Consider the following 24,622-nt stretch of genomic DNA (forward strand, 5'->3'; position numbering starts at 1 on the left):
TACACTATAGGGTTGCCATTCATCCTCCCGGTGTCCTTTGACCAGTCATTAAATTTGTACCAGTTAATCGGTTAATTTCCAAATCTGGCAACCTTAATACATTTGAACGAATCCGTGACGTCACGCGCAATGTCAAAATTCATCGTAACTAACGAACGGATTGTCACAAACGAATTTATTTTAGTAGTATAATCATTTTTTTCGTCATAGCATCTACTATAATATAAATCAAAGAAAATTTTTTGAGTTAAATGGTGCTTTAAGTATATAAATTTGTTAAAAACATTAAAGAAATAAAAGCAGCTGATATTTATTTTATATTTTATTATTATTGAGTTATTTAGATTTGTTGGATTGAATTGTTATTTAGTACTCACAATAATAATAATAATAATATTATTTATTTATTTCTGCTAAAGTGGATTTACAGTTAAACTAAAACTAAAATTTTAACTTAATCGTTTTGGTGCTGTTCACCACTGAGATCTGAGGTAAACATTTAATGGTGAACACTACTGAACGATTTTATAAATTTCGTTTAAAACTACAGGAATATTATTTATGCAGAATTAAATGTATAATTTATTAGTAATATTATTGTTCTGTGGTAATACAGGTACTAATATTGTCAAATGTTCAGTTGTTTGGTGGTCTATTTATTGGCCAAATTCAGACGGTTCAGTACGCAGATTCATCGGCACACCTAAATCACCTAGACCTGGGTAATGGGCTTTACTACTTTTAATTGAATTGCCGAATAGTCAATACCAGTCATAATTGATTAGTTTGTGTTGGTATAGTTATATTTAATTATTTAAGTTTCAGTACTATATCGAATAGTAGTTATAAACGTTTGCTGTTTGCATTAGACAATTAGTTTACGTGACCTTCTTTTACGCAAAAAGTATTCGAATATTTTTCATTTGTATAAAAATTTAAAACAATCGATATAATCGAATAAATCTAGTTTAATTTTATTTGAATAATTCGAACATTCGATATTGTTCTTCGCTAAGTTTGTTCTGTGCTTTAGTCATCATTAACTATAAAGTACAAAAACTATCGTATGGCGTAATTTTACAAGCTATAAAATGTATGATGATTGATGAGTCATAATATCTAGATAAATATAATGCATATATTTTTCAAAAATCGTAAAAAACACAAATAATTTCTATTTTACTCGGGTTAAAAATAGCGACCTTGGCGACTGCACGCAGCTTGTGGCCGTTTGGGTGTATACTGTACAACTGTATAGTGTATAATCGTGTGACTCATTTCGGTAAGTATTTTCGTGTGAGTGGAAGTATGTCTGTTTGAGTTGGGTCTTTGGTCTACTTATTCTGTATAGACCGTGGCTTGTGTTATTGTACTGTGATTATATATATAACGCTTCCTGCCGTCAGCCGATATGACATATTATTATATCTGATATATCATCAATTTTCTTATCAGTTATATTATATATTTATTATTTACCACAACGACATTGATTTTTTGTAGTCGCGACTACGACGAGTCGTTGTTGATGGCTGTGCCTTTTGTACTTCGTATATTGGAAAATGTTAGTATTCCTAATCACTAATTATTAATTAGCTATCACCGTAATTGATCAACTCTTGACATTCGAGACTTGTGTATTCTATGGTACTGACTATTGAGTAATGAGTATTGAGTTTGAGCAGTCGGTACGCCGAGCTGTTACTCACTAAATTGTAGGCCGTATGGTTCTATATTCTATTTAGTATTCAATTTTTTAACAGCGCTTTTAATCGTTTATATATTATACATTATACACTGCGTAAAACGACAAATATTATTAGTTAAAATTGTATTTTAATTTTCGTTTTTCTAGCTACCATAGTTATGCGGCAGTACCTGTATCATATTCATTAAACGCGTCTGTTGGATGTAATTAAAGTTATTTACCTACCTCAATGAAGTATAATATCATACCATCCGTACCAGGTCTATAATATTAACACCGAAGCGCCATTGTTGTCATTATCGGGTATTGGGTAAGTGCATTTTAATTTAACCAAATATTGACAATCTTGATGTTATTTTTTGTTGTAATTTAAAAATGAATATACATAAGGGTCTTAAATTTTATTGGTAATTTATTTAAGCATTTTTTACAAATAGTGTAATTTTAAACATTTAATAAGTGCACTTAATAAGATGCCATACCTGCTTACTAACGCACAACATACTAAAATGTAAGTTCAGCAGTTCCTATTTTGTGCGGTTAGCTTTAATAGTAAAGTAAATTGATTGATTTACAAATAAAGTAAGAACATTTTCTGTGTAATCTTGAAAGTTTTTTTATAGTATTTTAATTCTCAAGCGAGTTATGCTTGTGAGTATGTAAAATATTAATATTTAAAAATGCCCATAATGTGCCTTCTTAATATTGAACATCAATATTCAGTAGGCGGATCTTAACAATATTTTATTTTTAATATTAATATTTTATAATTTTACTTACTCATTATTTGTTTACAAATTTAAATCCAGGAAAGCTCATATAATAAATTATGTTATCATCTAAGTTTGATATGTCAATTCACTTTAATATTAAGCTATTTACATAGGTAAATAAAATAAGGATATGCTTGTACGACATCCTCTTAGAGAGAATAATTAAAATAATATTGTATAAATTCTCATTTTTAATTTCTGTTAACAATGAATTAGATTGTATTAATATACTAAGGATATATTATATATGTATATTTTTTTTCAGAAAATAAGTAAAGATGATGTGGTTAAAGATTAAAGTACTTTTATGGAAAAGCTTACAACTACGAAAAAGACATTGGTTTAGTACTATAATTGAAATAATAGTACCGTGTTTGTTATTTTTTTTGATCAATTATGTAAAATCACAATTTTCAAATGATAAAACATCTGAATCAACAATTGTAAACCAAACTATACCAAACCCTGTTCCTGAAGACACTTTATATCTAATTTTTAGAAATCTTCACTCAACGGGACATTTCATCTATACTCCCCAAACTAAGGAAACAGAACAGATTATGGAAATAGTACAAAAAAATTTGGACATTGCATACGATAACATTGAAACAGCTATTAATGAAGATGATATGATAAACAAATTCAAAATAAAATTCAATAACACTGATGGTTATAGTAGTGTTATGGGATTTGGTATTGTTTTTGAAGAAACTTTAAAATCCCAAGCTCTAAAGTACAAGATAAGAAGCACAAATGAATTATGGCTAACAGATCATTTATTTCCTCCATATGAAATACCAGGGCCTATGGACTATGGTGATGAATACCTAAATTATGGATTTTTAGCATTACAATTAACCATAGACAAAGCTTTTGTTTTGATGAGTGCCAATAATAAAAGTGGTCTTAATTTAAATGATTATAACTTAGAAATTCAGTCATACCCATATGCAAGTTACTTAAAGGATTCATCATTTCAAGAATTATTTAGTATGTTCTTGCCGTTATTCACTGTTTTAAGTTTTTTGTTAATGTGTTCTCATACAATTAAGAGAGTTGTTGAAGAAAAAGATTCAGGCGTAAAAGAGTTAATGAAAATTATGGGTCTTAAACCATGGATGATATGGACAGGATGGATATTACATAATTTTTTTATATATGCTATATCAATCACATTTATTACTTATATTACCTGTTTTGAAACACCTATTGGTCAAGGAAAATTATTAAATTATACAAATCCATTACTCTTGTGGATTTTTTTAATGATGTATATGATTGCTGGAATATTTTTTTGTTTTGCAATTAGTAGTTTATTCAATCGACCATTAATTGCTTTGATTGTTGGTAGTAGTGTATGGTGTCTCACTTACACTATACCTAAAAACTTTATGAAACCTTCTACAAGCATTCTAATTCAAACATTATTCACATTATTTCCAAATTTTGCAGTATCGAGAGCTTATATAGCTATATCGTCACTTGAAACTCAAGGAAAAGGTCTTCAATTCTCCACTTTATTCACTGCTGCAAAAGGCGGTAACAGTTTTTCAGTTGGTTTTATTTTAATGATGTTTGTTATTGATTGTTTTCTGTATGGATTTTTTGCTTGGTACATTGACTCAGTCATGCCAGGAAAATTTGGTGTTGCAAAACCATTTTATTTCTTCTGCAAATGGCCAAAAAATAAGACTGAAAATAATGTAATGGTTCCCATTAGTAAAAGCAACAGTAGGCTTTTTGAAAAACCTCCTGATAATTATGAAGTTGGAATTAGTATACAAAACTTACATAAACATTTTGGGAATTTCTATGCAGTTAATGGAGTAAATTTGGATTTATATAAGGGGCAAATTACTGCTCTTTTAGGCCATAATGGTGCTGGAAAAACAACTACAATGTCAATTATTACAGGTAGTTTTTGTATTTTATAATTATTATTTTACATAACTACATTAATTTAATTATTTTATTAAAGGGTTATTTTCTCCTACATATGGTACTATAAATGTTAATGGAAATGATTTATTTAGTAACATTGACGATTTTAGACAAAATCTTGGTTTATGTCCTCAGCATAATTTACTTTTCTCTTATTTGACTACTTTGGATCATTTAATATTTTTTGGAATGGTATGTATTAAATGTTTACACTACAATATTTTAAAAATTGTAATATTTTTGTAAATTTAATTTAGTTGAAAGGTTTACCATTAAAAAATGCAAAATCAGAGGGTCTACATTTGCTTGAACTTTTAAATATATTGCAAAAGAAAAACGAACTAGTAAGTAATCTTTCTGGTGGAATGAAACGGAAGCTATCTCTTGCAATTGCGTTAGTTGGCAATCCTAAAGTAAGATTTTAATTTTAATTCGTGTATTATTTTTTAATGAATAAGTAACTAGAAATAATATTTATTATTTGATTTTCAGATATTAATATTAGATGAACCAACATCTGGAATGGATCCTGAATCTCGAAGAGAAATGTGGGATTTACTCTTGGTATGATAATCTATTTTGTTTTAATTCCTTTAACTTTATTTATTAGATTTTGGTATATTCTTAATCAGCTTTTATTTGAAAATTAAATTATTTTCAGTAAATTTAACTACCTACATAATAATTATATTATCTAAATATCTCAATATCAACTTATAATAGACAGATTTTATTCACTTAAAATTTTTAAAACAAATAAATACTAAAACTAGAGTATTAACCATTTTTTTTACAACTTTCAATACTACTTTTGTTATTTTTGACAAGCAGTGGCTTATAAACATTTTTTTTATATGTTTACATGAGAAATATTAATGTATATGTATGTTCTTACCATAAATGTTTTTTCTTTATTTCATAGGGTTTTATGTTGTTAACAAACATATTTGTTATATTCACTCTATATAGAACAGATAAAAACAAATTATTATGCCATAAATATTTTTATTTAAAATATTATATTGTATCATTTTCTTATACATGTTTAATATCATATATATTATTGTATTATATATTTATATATTTTTTTAGTCTTTTAGAGGAACAAGAACTATTTTAATCACAACACATTTTATGGAAGAAGCTGATGTCCTTGGTGACAGGATTGCCATCATGGACCATGGACAAGTTAAATGTTATGGCTCTTCATTGTTTTTAAAAAAAGCTTATGGTAAAAAAAAAAATAATAAATTTAAACATTACTAAATAATCATACATATCATAAAAATTAACAGGAACTGGTTATAATTTGACTATTGTAAAAGAAGAACCATGCAATGAGTCTAATATTATAGAAGCGATTAAAAAAATTATACCAGAAGCAGAAATTCAAAGCTCATTGACTGCTCAAGTTGTCATTAATTTACCCAATGATAATACTGATCAATTTCCAGATGTTTTTAGTATGCTAGAATTTAATAGAGAAAAATTCTCTATAAAAGGAATGGGTATATCTTGTACAACAATGGAAGAAGTTTTTCTTAAGTAATATATTTTTTTATAAAAAATTGTATATTTTACTATTTTAAGGTTAATATTACCCATAGATTCAACGAATATAGATAAATAATCCTATACATGGAATTTCCACTCATTTAAATATTTTATGATAATTTTCCATTAATAAAATCTTGATTTACTACCATCAGTTTGATAAAATAGTTTTATGTACGTCTAGCAGATATTTCTGCCTGGTCTCAATTTGTACCATTTTTTAGAAATTCGTTCTACATAATAACAGTTTATTTAATATTTAATAAATGATTGTAAATGATTTTATTTGCAAATTTGTTTTATATTTATAATATTCTAGAACATTAATGTTCAATACTATGAGGACACATTATGAGCATTTTTAAATATTAATATTTAACATATATTAAAATATCGTAAAAAATAGACTGCAGGGTATAGATAATGTTCTTACCTTTAAGTTTGACAATGGACTATTTTTCTCTAATATTTAAGCTAAACACACAAAATTGGTTTTATTGAATGAACATTTATTATCTAAAATATTTATAAGGAGACAACACATGTGTTTTTGGCATCCTGTTAATATTTTTACTTTTTATTTGAGTTTTTATATGTTATTGATAATTGATAACAAAGTATTGCTGACAATTAAAGGTGCAAAAGTTATATCTGTTTAATTATCTATAAAATAAAAAGATTTTATGTGCACATGTAAATTATATATAAATAGTTAAAAAATTATACTTTTTAACATGTTATTTAAAAAAATAAAATATTTTTATCCTTTAGAGCTGAAAGAAATATACACAATGATGATGATAATGATATATCATCTATAAACACACCAGTTGATGCTGGTACTTACCAGTTGATAATTACCAAAGACGTTGATTGCAAAGTTGACCAAGTGACCAATCTAATTCAACAGTATGTGCCTGAATTTATTTTAATGGCCAACATGGAAATGCAAGTTATATTTAATCTACCAGCTAGAAAAAGAAATCAATTTGCTGCCCTATTTTCTGCTCTTGAATTTCAAAAACAAAATTTTGGCTTGAAAAATGTTAAAATAACTAATTCAACTACAGGCGACATCTATCCAAAGTAATTTTTGAATATATTTTAACACAAAATTTTATATTATTTATACTCCTATCAAATATAATATTTAATGTAGGGTAGACAATAAAAAGAACTCGACATTGAATAATGATTTTGGTGACAACAATAACCAACGGTGAGAAGTTCATGCATGCATGTTATTTTTTATCGTGTCATTTGTCCTTTATTTCATAATTGTGTTAAACTGACTGTTGGTTGTTATTGTTCAATAATCACATATTATTTAATATATATTATATTTAACGGTAGAATTGTATTGTTTAGGAAATGACATTTTTCACTATAATTTGTAGTACTTTAATTGTAGTTAATCTATAGTAAATAATTTAAATCATTAACATTATTTATATAATTTACACATATTTATTTGTATTTCTTTAAATTGATTTATTGTAAATTTTGTATTTACACATCACATGAGATTTATAAAATTAAATCAATATTACATTTAATTTTTTTTTATTTTTAGTTCAGTCGCAGCTGGAGATGATAGATATGAACCAAAACAACCATCTAATAATGATATCACACAAAGTAAATTATTTAAATTATTATCTTTAAGATATTCTAATACAAAATTTAACATATTGTTTGTAAATAAGAAAAGCTTATCTTAAATTTCATTCTTTAAACTGCTTTAAACTAAAATAATAATTAAATTGTTTACTGATAGTTTTATATAAGATATTGTATATATAATCTTTGATATATATAACTACCTACTTCAATAATTTGATCCATGGACAAATCCCTGTACGAGATTCCCTCATTCATAGTTGGAATTTCCACTTTAGATGTTTTTTTTATTAGTATTCCATTTTGTTAGTGAATATATCATGTAAAAGTATTATATTGTTAACTTAGTCACTTAGAATATTTTAAATATTTAAAAAGAAATAGCTTGTTATTGAATTACAAGAAATATATTCCTATCCAATACACTTGTTAGTATAATACCTAATGTTGAAATTTTTAAAACATATTTCTTTAATACATTAATAGGTCTTAATTTTGAACTTTTTTTTTTTAAAAAGCTATAAGGACCTAACCTATTTAATTGGAAAAAATAATTATTATTGAAATTCAAAAATTATAATTTTGAATAATATAATTCTGAGTAGACAAACTCACAAAAATATACAAGAATGATGGTTAAAAAATATCTACAAAAAACTTAAATTTTTAAGTTTTTGTATTAACATTATATTTAATTTTTTAATCTTGTCTCTATACCAACCTTAAAAAGCAGCAAAATTAAGTTTTAAATTGTATGAACATTATAAAAATAATTAGAATTCTATATCTTATATATGATAATATTGTTATAATTTATTAGTTATTTCTGAATACTATTCACTGACTATCGTGTATATATTTTTTTAGCTTTGATGCCAAAGTATACAAACGGATTAAATTTAATGAAAAACCAGTTCAAAGTATTGTTGGAAAAAAAAGCCATTTATACATATAGAAGATGGCTTTTGTCATTATTTTTTGTGAGTTATAATTATGTTTTTTATTTAAACTAAAAAAAAAATGTAATATCAATAGTCAATTTTATTATTACTAATTATTAGTAACTATTAAATAGTGTTGCGTATTTACCATATTATGTAGAATGAGTATTTTATCGTCAAATATGACATTGTAGAAACTAAAGTGTAGTGGATATGTTAAATTTTAATTCAGTCATAAGTTATAATAATACAAAGAATGTATAATTTAATTTGGAACATTGATTTATAATTAACTGAGATAGTATAGATAGAGGATATTTATTCTTAAATTAAAATTACATACTATGAAAACAAACAATTTTGCACATGTACTTTATTTATTTTTAGTTTGTTTAAGGACAACTTTTGAGGAACTTTGTATTAAGTTTTAAGTCCTAACTATTGAAATTGAAAATTTTATAAATTGTTAACTAATTTGTAATGTTAACATTTTTTAAATAGTTTCAATGTATTTTTAATATATTTGTATTTCTATAAGAACAGTTGATGAATAAAGTATCTGTATTAAACTTTTTGATCCAGTAAAAAAATTGTAAATATTTATAAAGGGCGCAATAAAAATATATTCTGTTTAGAAAATGCTAACATGAATATTAAGAGGGAATCCCATTTGCTAACAGATTTATTTTAAAGTTGAAGATTATTATTACATAAGTCATAATTTTTTTTTTGTATGTAAAATATTAATGATTAGTATTTCATAATTTATTATATTACATGTTTATTAAACACAAAATAATTTTTATAAAATAAAGACTAAAGTTGTTTGGTGTCGAGACGAAAAATACTGTAACATGTATAAGCAGGGCTACACTAAACAAAAAGTTTTTTATAATTATTAATTCTATTCTTATTTTTTCCAGGGTATCGGACCAATTCTATTGGGCTTGTTAATTACTAGAACATCAAGTTATTTAGTCAATCAATCTGTTGTTTCCCAAGCATTAAATATATCATTAAGCACCTATAAGGATAGTAGTGTATATTACCGTGCTGGAGATAATTCTTCTGAGAATTTGGAACCAATGTTTGTGGCTATTTCTAAATTAAATAAAGCTACTGTTAATGAAACATCATCAGAAAACAATATAATTAATGGTAAAATTAATATAATCATTGCTCATATACATGTATATGTATCTAACACCATAATAAAACAAACATAACAGCATATTATATATCCGGGGTGGCCAACATGACTATGTACGTGAACCACATATATTAATGTAATTATATCAATAGCCAAATTATCTAATCTGTACTTTTATACCACAAAAATAATAAAGATAGCTAACATCTGATAAACATATGAAATTATAAAATAATAATAATAAAAACATTTTTTTTATATAAATGTATGCAAAAAAAAATAAAAATTTTGGTTTTTGTAAATAAGATCGCAAGCCGCAATTTGGCCACCCCTGTTATATGTCATATAAAATAAAACATTTACAATTTTGGGCATTTTTATAAGCTTATAAAAGCCCTGATTATTCTTTGTTCCCTAAACACTTAACATTACCTAAATTTAGAATATGATAAACATATTACAATTATTTTTGGATTAGCCTTTATTATTATTACAATTTAAATTGTATTTAAACCATGAGCATTATTGTATAATAATACATTGTACCCGTTCTCAATTGCTTTTTCAATTATCATATGCTAACTTTTTTTAGTTTTTTAATATTAAAGTTTACAGTATAAATATTAAAATGATATAAGTTACATATTAATTTATTAAAATAGATTGGAATGGAATAATCACATTTTAAATTATATTTTAATACAAAATTAATGACCATGACCTTGGCTTACCCACTTTCCCCAATAAAATTCAATTGTATACCAAAAAAAGTAAATTGGTTTTCAAGATAAGCCAGTTATTTTTATATTTATATGATTAATTTTCAATTAGGTAGGCTAAGTTCAGGTAGCCTATCCACTTTATCCGACCCATTCCAAAAAAAAAAAAAATACTAATTTTTGGTATATATTTGGAGTTTATTAAGTAAAATGAGTGAGGCAAATTCGCGGATGTATAAAACTGCTGAATAAATTGAGTAAAAGTTGTATAGAAGATACATTAGAGGTACATTTTTATAGAAATAAACATTCTTTTTTTATGTATAATACTTATATGTTAACGATAAATATCATACCACTGCTCAGTAAAAATATCGTTAATTTAAAATACATTGTTACTTGGAAATTAGAATTAATAAATTAAAAATTTGTTTAATAGATCTATTAAAAATGTGCAAAGATGATGTGTTCAACTATAGAACAAATCTTATGATTGCTGGTGACTTTAACAAAACAAAATCAACTGTTATATACAATAATATAGCTATTCATACTCCAGCAATTGCAGTGAATCTTTATTCTAATGCTCTATTACATAAGTTGTCAGGAAATAATGATTCATTTATTTCAACTGTTAATGAACCGATTCATTTGGATACAATTGTAAGATATTCGTTGTAATTAAATATACAGTTAAGATATAATTTTTTTTTTTTTTTTTTAGAATATATGTGATGAAAGACTTGGGGTGTCACTAGCATTTCTTTGGATAACTACCTTCACACCTGGTTTATTGTATTTAATAGGATATTTCATAGCATTGCCATTAAATGAAAGAGTAAGTGGCATTAAACACCTACAAATGATGACTAAACTTTCGCCGATCATGTATTGGGTTACTTGTTTCATTTGGGATTATTTTTGTTATATAATTGTGGTTTTATCAACATTGGTTGGTATGTATTTAATGGATAAAAACGACTTATTGACTGATTTTAATGACATTGGTAAGTTAATTTAGTATAAAGTTTAAACCAAGTTTATTTAATGTATAACTAAAATATGATTTTTACAGGTGTTCTATTAACATTACTACTTATTTATGGATGGAGTGCAATATTCTATGCATATGTTTATAGCTATTTTAAAAAAACGTTAGTCAGTTCCATGTTATTGTTCATTGCAATTAATTTTATAATAGGTATTTTATATATATATTTTAACATTTTTAAAATTAGCAGTTATTATCTGTTAATTATTCATAACTTGTTGTTTATTTGTTTACAGGAATGTTCCTAAATACTGGGTTATATATTTTAAAAGACTTAATAAGAGAGTATAATAAAATAAATTCCTTTAACACATTAAATTTAATAAGGTTGAGTGTTTTAATTATTCCACATTTTGCATATTCATCATGTATATCAGGATTTATTCAAATAGCATGGGAAAACAACATGTGCAAAGTGTGTAAATCACCTTTTATAGTTGAAAAGTGTAAAAGTAAGTTCTTAATTTTTTTTTTTTTGTTTTATACTAACTAAGATTTATAATCTTTATTTACTTGAACATTTTAGGTATTGAACGAAAAAGTTATTTTGTTTTCAAGTCCGATAAAAATCCGGATGGCATACTAGAAGAAACTTTATTTTTATTATTTAGTAGCATACTGTACATAGTCATTATATTATTATTTGATTATAAAATATTTCATCGATTATATCAGTTTGCTTTTAATGAAATCATTGGTACTGGTGTTAGTTATAAAGATGTAAATGAAGATCCAGATGTTGGTGGTGAAAGAGACAAAGTCGATGCAGCCAAAACGCATTCTAGTAATTGAAAATGCTAGCAAACAAATTACTTATAAATTTAATTAAACTGTACGTTTTTATGTTAGGTAATGCTTCCTCACCATTATTGCTGGTTGATGACTTGGTTAAAAAGTTTAGTTTTAAATTTACTGGTGTCAAGGGTATAAGTTTTGCGGTTTCACCTGGTGAATGTTTTGGCTTACTTGGTGTGAATGGCGCAGGTAAAACAACTACATTCCGAATTTTAACTGGTGATACATTTCCTTCAAAAGGTGACGCTTCTATCCTGACAGATAAGTTGTACAAACTCAGCTCTAACATAAATCAAGTTAGTATAAAAATAGAATACTATTTTAATATTAAATAAATATTTATATAAATTAATTATAATAATGCTATATAGTATGTTTCTTTGATTGGTTATTGTCCTCAATTCGATGCAATAAATGATCAACTTACTGGAAGAGAAACTTTAAAACTAATGGCAATTTTAAGAGGAATACCACCAAAAAACACTAAAAAACATGTTGATAAATGGATTAAACTATTAGGTATGTAAAATAAAATATTGGACGTATTTTTTGAAATTTAGTTTTTATTAATTACCTATATTGTTTATTTATTAAGAGTAAAAGTTTATATTTTTATATTTATATAAATTCTAATCATCTTATAAGTCATATCTGATTCATATTTAACCAGGACTATACCCTGTTCAGGTTAAGAGTGCCCAAACTCACGCATGCATACTGAGCAGCCAATAACTGTCAGACCCCTCGGGCGAGATCAAAAGCCCTGTGATTGGTCAGCATTGTACGACCGCCGTTGTTGATTGTCGGAGTCACTATGTATAAACATGCGTTGGCACACCAAAGCGCTCCTCGTAGCAAAATACATGCGCGAATAGAACTGGTTTTCATCTAAGCGATTGAGCACTCTTAACCAGAACAGGGTATACTAATTGCTTAAAATACAGTGTAAATTATATTTCATTATTTGTAATAGTAAACAAAATAAAAAAATAATTAATAACCATATTTTTGAAAAATTATAACTTCTCTAAAGGTCATATTAAATGTTGACATTTTTTTTTCTTATAGATAGGTACTACCTAATCATATACTGATTATCTTGAAAACTTCAAAATTTGTATACTATTAATGTTTTATTTTTATTATTATTATCATTGTTATAGGCCTTGAAGAATATAAAGATCGGCTCTGTGGAAATTATAGTGGTGGTAATAAGAGAAAATTAAACACTGCAATGGCATTAATTGGAGATCCTCCTGTTGTATTTTTGGATGAACCCACTAGTGGAGTAGACCCTGTAGCAAGGCGTAATTTATGGCAACTATTAGCTGCTAGTCAAAGAGGTGGACAAGCTGTTGTACTTACATCACATAGGTAAAAAAAATTGTATTTAATATTGATATTGATTTTTAATTATTTGATTTACTTAAATAGTATGGATGAATGTGAAGCACTTTGCAACCGTTTGACAATAATGGTAGATGGTGTGATGAAATGTATTGGTAATATACAATATTTAAAAAATCGATATGGACAAGGATTTACAATAATGATAAAACTATGTTATATTGAAAATTTCAATGTTACTGATCTAAAATCTGATATAGAACGTCAGTTTGCTCCTGACATAAATTTAAAAGATGAGCATAAGGTGAGATTGATCTATTACTCTTATATTGTATTAAAGTAACTTCATTCCAATATAGTGGTGTGGCATTACTAGTATCCTATAAAACAAAAAAAAAAAAAATGTATATATTTACAATATTTATTGCAATTAATTATTTATAAAGGATTATTTATCTAATTATTTATTATTGTACTTGAACTTTTTGTCCAAACAATTTCAACATTAACCAATTCACTTCTGCACATAATTTTATGTATTTGGCGGGCTCTGCAACCCCACATGATCTTAACTATCTTATGAAAATCACATATTTTAATTCATTGCATTTTTTCAATTTTTATACTTTATAATTTATAATGGTATTTTTACCAAAATTAATAAGCTTTAAATTGGTTACCAATGAGAAATTGTATTTGAACATAAATATGTTTTTAGTGTGGATACAACTTTTTTTTTCTGACCGTTATTGATTTTGCGTTATTTATTGAAATCTGTTACTATAGCAACTATAGCAAGTCCTTGGCGACTTAGCGAGGATCTAAATATTGATTTAAAATCTATTTGTGTCCAAGAATTCATATGGTTTGTGGTTTATAATCAAAAATATCTATGATTCCTCAATTTTCTTAATAAAGGAAAAACATCTAGTGACATACTACTATTAGTACTACTTTTTTTTTTATTCATGTTCCTTATAGTATTCATAGCTAGAGATTGTTGCTAAATTTGGTTCAAAATAGAGCATCACTGTAAAAAAAGCTTTAGAACCTTTTGTTCTAATTTCACTTTTCTAAACAATTTTAGAATGAAACAAATTTTGTAAATTAATATATTTTCATAAAACAATTTCAGATAATATATAATCGAGTTGGTTTTTTATTTCATACAGAAGATGAATTAAACTAAAATTATTAAAATAAAATAATTTCTTTTTGTACATGTATTGATATTAACATGTCATTTATATTGCAGGGTTTATTACATTATCATATTACTAATCCAAATATACCACTGTCAGAGATATTTGGTCAGATGAAAGCAATTAAAGAAAATTATACTGCAATTGAAGACTATACTGTTAGTGACACAACTCTTGAACAAGTATTCATTGCATTTGCAAAAAAACAGGCAGTTTTAAATACAACATAAGGTCTTGTTAGTTGTTTATATTACCTAAATACATTTTTAATAATTCAAATTTATGTTGTGTAGTTCTCGTATTATTTTTATTTTAATATTAAACATAGAGTTCCTTAACTTTAAAAACAAAATTAATTTTTTAAATCTAAATTTTTTTTATTTTTACTAAGTATTATTTAAGTATTTAAATAAGGTGTGTTAAAACAAAATAAATTAAAAATTCAAAGATACTAGTGATAAAATATATTATATAATCCTGTTATTGGATAAAATAATTAGGATTATTAAAGTTTTTTTATTAAAACTATAACCTGATTACTTAAGCATTTATGGTATATTTTACTATTTACTAATATTTTAAATTATATTTATAATAATCTTAAATAATTAAAACATAAAAAACTGTATTTTACACCACACTCAATGTGGTGGTTTAAATATTTTATTCAAGATGTCAATATTTTACTTTTAAACTTTAAAATTATATGAACTATCTACTATGATGAAGTGAAGTAAAATTGTTATTTACCTATAATTATAATTTTGCACAATGTGATATCCAAGCTATTGTATCTATCAATAATTTATTGACAATAAATATGTTTATTATATAAAAAAAATTTTTTTTTTTTAAATTATGTATTTGATTTATAGGTTACTTATTGATTTATACCAATTGCCTATTGATTTAAAATTATTTTTTACTTAAAATCAAATCTTGTAGTAGGTAAATAATTGGACAAAATAATTCAATAATATTTTAATGTCTAATTCACCTTCTATTTATGATTTAGTTGTAGTTATTATTCCTTTGGTTTTATTTTTATTTTTTCATTTCCAATGATCAATTTATATGGACACAGATGTTCCTACAAACTACAGAGTGATAATAATAATGATTATTGATCATGTCAAAATAGATTTATTGTGTCATGTAGTTTTAATAATAATGGGTACTATATTATGTCATGTTCAACAAAAATCGTAGCTCACAATAGATACAGGGATAGATACCTATAATTTAGTATATTATAAATATTTATAAGCTGCTGCGTCTTACACAGTAATCAGTATTAGTACAAAAATGATAATTATCTATGATTTAAAAAGGCGCTATACCCGAATGTGTTGTCTCTGTCTTATACACGCGTAACATAATTGAAAACTGTTTTGCGCGGTACAATTTTACTCCCTTGATATTTATATCAAAATTTCCAAAATTTTAAATCGCATTGAGAAGAATTTTACCTGTGTTGTAGAGTTTTAAGTTTTTTAATAGTGGTAACCAATAGTTTTTAATAATTAAATGAAAAAAACTTAAAGTTCTCAAACCGATAACTTTAATTGCATTCATTTACCAACAGAAAATTAAGATTGAGAGCATACGTAGTATACCCATAATATTGGAAAAAAATCTTAAGAGTATACGGCGTATATGTAGTATACCATATTGGAACACCCCTAGTTATCAAAAAAATTAAAACGCTACGACACAGGTAAAGTTCTTCTCAATGCGATTTAAAATTTTGGTAATTTTGATATAAGTATCGAGGAAGTAAAATTGTCCCGCGCAAAATAGTTTTTAACTATGTTACGCGTGTATAAGACAGACAATATATGTGGGTAGTGTCCTCTTAATCTATTCTGTGCCTAGTGCAAGAAAATAGAAAATAACACGACCACGACCGTACGAATCGGTTAGATTGGCATAGCGGCGAAAATTAGAAAATCAGGGCTTATCCGTATTTTTATGTTATTACTAAATATTACCAAATACATAAAAAAAACCACAATTGTCACAAAACATTTTAATTATTTCCAAACTGATATTGCGTTATTAATGTAAAAGAAAATTAAATTAATTTAATATTAATTAATGCCTTGGCCCCTATTGGTTCATTAGTTAAAATGAATGCTCTACGAAGTACACAAAACAAAATAATTTACTCGATAAAATTACCAAAATCAACTTTTTATTTATTTTTTTCATAATGATTTATTTAAATTTATACATATATTGTAAAATTTAAAGTATTTCATTTCGCCATAAACGTCTATACGTTTACCTTATGGTCCTTAAGTAACAATATGGGCGTACCGGTATTATCAATAGTTTATTATTACGAATAATGCATCGGCCACTTTTCCCGAAACCATGGAATAAACCTACAGAATAACAGACATCAGTAGACAGTTGTGGTGACTGCTGGCGGTCCTCGGCCGAGATATTTTGTGGTGGTGAATGGTGATAACGGCGCGGACGTCGGACGACTCGTGAGCGTGACTCGGGACGAGTGAAAATCGGACAGATTGACGTTGTAAAACGTTTCGCGTTTTATTGTTTCGTACCTATTTCCTTCCGTTCACCCACGACTATACGGTGGTCAGCAGCCACGAGTCACGACCTACCAAAATCAGTAACGAATCACAATTCGCAGAGACGTGCGATCCGATCGTACGATTTCATTGCGATTTTCCTACAGTGGTCTCACAACTCGGTGCTCCAACGTCGGGGACAGGTAAATCAGTGGCTGCCATTTCGACCACCATTGGATACAGTTGATAGTATTAAAGGGTATAACTCATCGACCATTTTTTCACGTCGGTAAGTGTGTTTAGACAACGTAACTAACCTAATAAAAGATGTATAATTTACCTATTCATCAGCCGTGAGCTTTGGTTTCGTAATGTTTCATTACTGCTTTAATTTTTACCATTAGTTTATCATGGCTCGGGGACAACAAAAAGTGCAGTCGCAGGCAAAGGCCGCCGAAAAACAAGCCAAGATGAAGAAGCAACAGGGTCATAGTGCTAACGAACAGAAAAAGGCTGCGCAGAAGGCGTTGATTCACTGTTTGCTCTGTTTGTAAAGTAAGCTACTTTTGTAATATTTGTATATACATTTGATTAAAGTTTCTTAGTACAGTGCAGGTATGTATTATTATTAGGGTGCAATTATTTGTAAATAATAAGAAATCTTTACTTCTGTATACATCTTGACTGTTTGATAACTCCAATAAATATTATCAAAACATTGAAATCATTAAACACCATTACTCAAATTACCACTCAATTACTTAATAGAAAATAGAAATTATATAGGTATATATATATTATTAATTATTTTATAATAATATAGTTTTTGTTATTAATTTTAATCTACCTTAGTGATTTGTTCTTTTTTTATTGTCAAATCGAATTCATGGCATGAGAAAAATGTCCAGAGTACTCAAATAATTAAAATATTTAAATTTTAATAATATTTCATAATTTAATGGTACACTCTGAAAAATAAATAATGTTTAGTTTGTAGCATTAGAAAAAAATGCTATTCTTGATATAAACATTTTAAACTGCATTAGTTTCCTCAAAAGTAATAGTCTCACATCTTTTTATGTTTCTTCTAATTTTTAACACTAAAAGCTATAATGTTTTACTATTCGTATAAAAAGAAGACATGTATATATTGTCAGATTTAAATCTCTAGTTTATTAGTTCATGTTGAACTGCTGTTTTTTATGAAAATAATTTTTAAAATAAAAGATATATGTATTATAATTATGTTTAGTTATTATTATTATTTACTTATGTATTAATTGCAATAAATAATACTAGGTATTTAGTATCATTATTTAATGTAATTCATTGTAAATAATTATGTATATAAAATTTTATTTTTAGGCTCAAATGCCAGATCCTAAAACGTATAAACAACACTTTGAAAACAAACACCCTAAAAATGATATGCCTGAAGAATTGAAAGCTGTTTCATGAATGTATAATGATCGATTAAATTGTATTTAATCACATGTAAAAACAAATGAATACCTAAACTATAAGTAATATTAAAGTTTTTTTAAATGATTGATGTGTTTTATTTTTATTTTTTAATTTACAGTGTATGAATGTATCAGTTTTTTCTTTACCTTTAGGTAATTAAATCTATAGTACTTAAGACTAACAAAGATCTTTACTTTATACCTCCATTTTGAGTTCCAAAAACCAAGTTAGAATAAAAATTAATAAGGTGTTGATTTTTAGTGGCCTGTCAGTAAGCAATATACATTCTAATAAATTAAGTAATTTTTTCAATCTTTTTTTATGTTGTTTGATTTAAGTTATTGTGTATTTACTATTTTGTTAGAAAAATGACAAAAATTCAAACTTATATTTCTGTTAATGGCAAGCTAACACAGGATCTACCAACAGCGGTCACAATATAAATATATATTTTAATGCTTGTATAAGATCCTTTTTTAAAGGTTTTTTATTATAATTTAACATAATATAAAATTAATATCTAAATTTATAAATCTGTAATAAGTAGTAGTCATAAAATAAAAAATCAAATATGACTCACAGACATATCATTATTAAATTATTAATAATATATTATATGAAATTAATAATACAAAATAAAAAAACTAATACATTTATAATTTTTGCTTTTGTCTGGGATTTTCTATGATGATAATTTTTTGAATTTTTAGTATGTTTTATGGAGTTTTGATATTCAAATACTAGTAATAACTAATAATAACCTATATTAATGGATTAATTTATTATGTAAATATTTCATTTTTGTAAATATATGTTGTTAATAACATTTTGCATAATACACAAAATTAAGTCTCCTTAAATTATATCAGTAGGTTTTCCATTCTTGAAACAGATAAATATGTATAAGATCTTAAATATTATTTTATAAATGAGATGTTTATTTATAAAAGAAAAAAAAACTGAGAATTTTATTTTATATGTATTTTATTAATATAAATTACATTTGAGTATAAAATATGAAATTAAAAAGTAAGCAGATGTCTATTGAACAATTATTATGGTACCAATACAATTTTTTAGACAACAAACTGTGTATAAGATATAACCATCTTCATCACAATTTAAGATTTCTTAAGTTTAGTCATATACTCATTAAAAATTTGTTATCATAAACTATGTAATCTATATAATTTAATATTTTATTGGAAAGTTAATAATTATAATATATAAATAGACTTCTATATTATATGCTATAGTTGAGGTACTTTTAATATTACAGAACAACATGGTATAAGTAACTACCTACTTTCTTAAGATTTGTTATAATCAATTATATTATTTACTATTATAAATTGATAGTTTATAACCACTTTAAATTAAATGCGAATGTGAGTTAAAAAGACCCAATTTGCATGAGTCGTTTTAAAAATTTTACTAACTTATTTTAAAATATTGTTCAAAATTAATTTTAATGGTTTATTTCTTGTAAGATTATTAAATATAATATTACCTAGCATCTGATACTCATTCTTACAATAAAAATTATGAAATACATATTTATGACATTTAAGGATCTATTAGATTACTGTCTTATTTAGATATGTTTAATCATGAAATAATTATTATTTACCATTGTTTGAAAGTTTTCTAATGGTATATAAAAAATATAGTACAATAGACAATCACTCAGCGGTAGGTGATACATTTTAAATGGCGGGGTGGCAAATAACAATAACTGAATTTTTTACCAAATTACAAGGCAGACGTCTTAAAAATTAGATGAAAAGCAAATTTTTTAACAAAATGAATTGAAGAAAATATTATGGTTAATACAAAATTATTATTATCATTATTATTTTATTAAAACGTATAATTACAAGTACAATATAATTAAAATTGATTTCAAAAACTGAATTATAATATAATTTGTATTCTGCATGCTAAAAATTATACTTGTTTCCTTAATTTGATAGCTTATTATGTATTGATTTACGTATATTTATACATTTTAATTTTTGAAATTAATAATGATTGAGAAAATGTTTTTACAAGTATTCCATTTAATGATTATTCTGCAATATGATCATATTATGAATCCTTATATGAGATTTAATATATACATTTTATGAAACTGATTTATTATTATAAATATCACATTTATATGGCTTTACATCACCTTGATTAAATTTACTATGAATTTAAAAAAAAACTTTATGTCTATTCAAATGTGATGTTTTAGAAAATTATATATTTCAAATAAAACATTTGTTTAGATTTTCTCTTCATGAATTTTCATATACCAATCTCATCTTTTATGCTAAAACAAATTAGTTAAAAAATTACATTTTAATAATTTTTCTTCTTTGTAGTCCTTATGCGAGATTTGATATATCCTTTTTGTGAAAATAATTTAAATATTACAATCGTTTAATTTTACGTTTTGAATACTTTTAGCATGTATTTTTAATTTAAATTTGAGATATTAATTTATTACAGATGACAGATTTGTATGGATCTTCAAAAGAATGAGTTATTTTATTAGTACTCATTTATTCTTTTTGTAAAATTGTTTTATTTAAAATACATGATTTTTTACTCAAATAAAACATCAAATGCGTTTTCAAATTTACTTTTTGAACGTACGACTTTTTGCAAATATCACAATTAAATGGTTTATCTACATTATGGATTAATTTGTGAGTAATTAAAGTTGATGCTTGTGAAAAAGATTTGTTGCAAATAAAACACTTGTATGGCTTTTCTTGCATATGAATCCAAATGTGAGTTTTTAAGTTTCCTTTCTGTGAAAATGATTTTTCACAAATTTTGCATCTAAATAGTTTTTTAACTGATAGTTTGTTTTGAGAAGAATATTGTTTTTTTTTACAGCTTATTACCTTATGTTTAGGAGGTGTTAAGTTTATAGTTGAGGGTGTTTTAATACCAAGATCGCAACTTATCGGCTCATTTTTTATGTCATATATTGTAGACACATAACACATATTGTTTGATGACACATAATCGTTTTCTCTAAAACAAACCTCATCGTCAATTATCTCTGCTTCAATTTTTATATTTTGTATTTCAACAATTTCTGTAGTATATTTAAAATCTTGCATCGACCTAAAATATCTTTTATATTGATTTTTATTAGCTTGTTATTCATTAAATATCATTGTATCTACAATTTATTTTTTTAATTTATAATATAAAATAATAATTCTAAATAGTTGCTAGTCTACTAATTTCTAGATATTCACTACATGTAGGAACATATTATATCATTAAGATGGAAACGGTAGAGGCCTTATCTGTTAATTAGTTGAGATTTTCTTAACTTAACTGTAGCTGAGAATTTGATCAAGTTTCTTTATCATTTAGGCATAAAAGTTTAATTTTTCAACTGATTTTTGATTTTCTCTCTTAAATTTTGTTTAAGTATGACTCTTATTACCTTCATTAAATGTCAAAAAGATAATAACTTATTTTTACACAATGGATATCCCCATATGTTTTATAATAATGATAAAAAAAAATATATTACCTAATCTGTTCACCCATAATATATATAACAATTTAATAAATTAATTATATGAATAGTGATTTTTTTTTTTAAATCATTATAAAAGATAAATTGATCAAAAAGATTTATGTCATAAGATATTATGGCATAGAATTGAATCAAAATGACTAAAAAATATTGTAAATAAATAATAAAAAAGCACAAAAGTAGAGACAGTCTGCTATACATTAGGCAATATCTTACAATTAATTTATATATTTTGTAAATTTCAATATGTTAAGTAAAATACTATAATATACATAAAAGTTATCACAAATAATATTTTTATAATAATTAAAATTTTATTTTATTAATAAAACTAACAAAATTGAACTTTTATATTTATGATTTTCATTAACCATTATTTATGATTTATTGAGAATTCTGTATTAAATTTTTAAGCCTTAGCCATAGATTGAAAATTATTATACATTATTAATTACAATTTGCAAATGTTTGTGATTTTGAAAAAATTTGAACTAAAGTCATTTATAAAAATAATTGGAATATGTAGTTTAATATTTTTAAATTGATGAACCACTGAAGTAGGACCTTACATTACATTTTTATATTTTTTGACTAAAAAATAAATTTAAAAAAAAAAATTCTTATGTTTATAAATAGTTCAAAATTATATCAAGTATATAAAACATTAATTATAAACACATTAAATAAAATTTCAAATATTTATCGTTTTTTATTTTTAAAATTATAACATAACAAGAATATCGATTTTATCAAAAATAGATTTTGCTCAAAATTGCTTCTTTTTTTTTTTATTCAACCTAATATAGTTTAAAATGTTTTAATTATATTTTGAATCACCCAGTATATATGAAATTTTAATTGATAATTTCAAGACTAAAAAATAGTATACTTTATAATGTAATAAAATACTTACCAATTGTAAATAGATTCACAATCATTGCCATAGTCATTTTATGTTGTTTCATCGTTATATTCCTGTTTAAAGTATTAGTTAAGTAATATATTTTGTGGCTCACATTTTATTGGTGTAATACTGGACATTTTAAACTTTTAAAGTATTTAAATCTAAACAAAACTATTAAACATTAAAATTAATAACAAAATGTAAAGGAGTTAATAATAAAAAATATTTATTTAAATAATTTGCTTTGATAAACTTTTATTTGGGTGTCCATCATCATTTTAATGCCAGAATGATGGTCACGGGAGATCAGTATACAGTATACACTATACAGAGAAAAAATTATTTAAATTGGAATTTTTTAATTTTTTGTACACAAGATAATAAGACGGAAAATTATCAAATACCAATAAAACAGGTTCTCATTTCTATGTATAAAATAAAATTCCATTTTTTTTTGTTTATATATTGACTAAGTATTAGTTAACTATTATTCTCATAGCATATCAGATTAAAATTAAAAACTTTTTTTTTATTTAATATTGTATCTTTTTAACACTAACTGTTTTGTTTTAACTCTTCAATTAAACAAAAACTTAATACGATCATATGGATAGGTATTCTTAATTATTTATTTATTTATTTTTTTATAGTTACCCATAACAATTAGTACTAATCTAATATAATTAATAAATCTTTTATTTTATTTTGATATATAATTTCAACTATTACAGAAAAAAAACCTGTATTAGGTATATTTATAATTTGAATTATCAATTTTATTTAAAATGTAAAAGTAATAAAACAGCTTATACTAACACAATAGTATATAAAACTGTATAGTTACCTATATAAACTATAGGTAACTAATGTGAAAACTAACAAGTACAGATAAAACATACAATGTTTGTACAATTGTGCACAGTGTAATAACTTTTTAGTGACAGTTATTTAACTAAAAGAATGTTATGTGAACCTTTTAAAAATAAAAAATGAATGATTGTTAATTTATGTCAAAAACCTTACATTGTATTATGTTTGCCATAGAGATCCCATTGAAGTGGTTTGCTCTAATGACTAGCACTCGGGATTTAGTGAAAGAAAAAATAATATTTAATCTCCAAAGATATAAACAAGAGCAATCAAATGAAACTGGTAAAATGGGTGAGTTTACAATAATAATTTTTAAAAAAACAAAAAGGTCAATAATTACTCTAATGGAGAGAATATTATAATAGGTATAAGTGCAACTAGGGGGGGGGGCTTAGCCCCCAAAACTTATAATAGCCCTTCCAAAACAAAAAAATATTTTATACATTTTTGAATTCAATGTGAAATAATTATTTCGTTTATATTAACGTAATAACAA

At 24.8% G+C, this 24,622-nt stretch overlaps 3 protein-coding genes across 5 annotated transcripts; 2 read left to right on the forward strand and 1 right to left on the reverse strand.

Moving 5' to 3' along the window:
- Positions 1-1,400: 1,400 nt before the first annotated feature.
- On the forward strand, positions 1,401-15,129 carry LOC113553012 (ATP-binding cassette sub-family A member 3-like). 3 transcript variants are annotated; one of them, XM_026956113.1, is made up of 23 exons: positions 1,401-1,564; positions 1,856-2,018; positions 2,747-4,395; positions 4,460-4,614; positions 4,680-4,835; positions 4,915-4,986; positions 5,515-5,653; positions 5,718-5,967; positions 6,748-7,062; positions 7,136-7,195; positions 7,550-7,614; positions 8,464-8,576; positions 9,461-9,695; positions 10,846-11,069; positions 11,131-11,413; positions 11,482-11,607; positions 11,694-11,909; positions 11,984-12,241; positions 12,307-12,548; positions 12,624-12,771; positions 13,416-13,626; positions 13,687-13,903; positions 14,855-15,129. In XM_026956113.1, the coding sequence occupies exons 3-23, from the start codon at positions 2,760-2,762 to the stop codon at positions 15,029-15,031; spliced, it is 5,298 nt and encodes a 1,765-aa protein (XP_026811914.1). In that variant the 5' UTR covers positions 1,401-1,564; positions 1,856-2,018; positions 2,747-2,759; the 3' UTR covers positions 15,032-15,129. The 3 variants fall into 3 exon arrangements, with proteins under 3 accessions (XP_026811914.1, XP_026811930.1, XP_026811922.1); XM_026956121.1 differs by lacking the exon at positions 1,401-1,564 and adding an exon at positions 1,704-1,722; XM_026956129.1 differs by lacking the exon at positions 7,136-7,195 and having other exon boundaries at positions 1,404-1,564.
- Positions 15,130-17,748: 2,619 nt separating this feature from the next.
- Positions 17,749-18,888, forward strand: LOC113548148 (zinc finger protein 706-like). Its single transcript, XM_026948869.1, is given in 3 exon segments — positions 17,749-17,874; positions 17,876-17,893; positions 18,704-18,888. Coding segments are annotated over 3 exon segments (237 nt in total). The 3' UTR covers positions 18,797-18,888.
- A 2,505-nt stretch (positions 18,889-21,393) lies between these two features.
- On the reverse strand, positions 21,394-22,363 carry LOC113548623 (zinc finger protein 117-like; the record flags this gene model as incomplete). The annotated part of the gene is made up of 2 exons (XM_026949596.1): positions 22,347-22,363; positions 21,394-21,925 (listed from the first exon to the last, which is right to left on the reverse strand). Coding segments are annotated over exons 1-2 (549 nt in total), but the record flags the coding sequence as incomplete, so codon positions are not given.
- Between the last annotated feature and the right edge of the window lie 2,259 nt (positions 22,364-24,622).

Source organism: Rhopalosiphum maidis, chromosome 4, assembly GCF_003676215.2.
Source record: "Rhopalosiphum maidis isolate BTI-1 chromosome 4, ASM367621v3, whole genome shotgun sequence".
Taxonomy (NCBI): Eukaryota; Metazoa; Arthropoda; class Insecta; order Hemiptera; family Aphididae; genus Rhopalosiphum; species Rhopalosiphum maidis.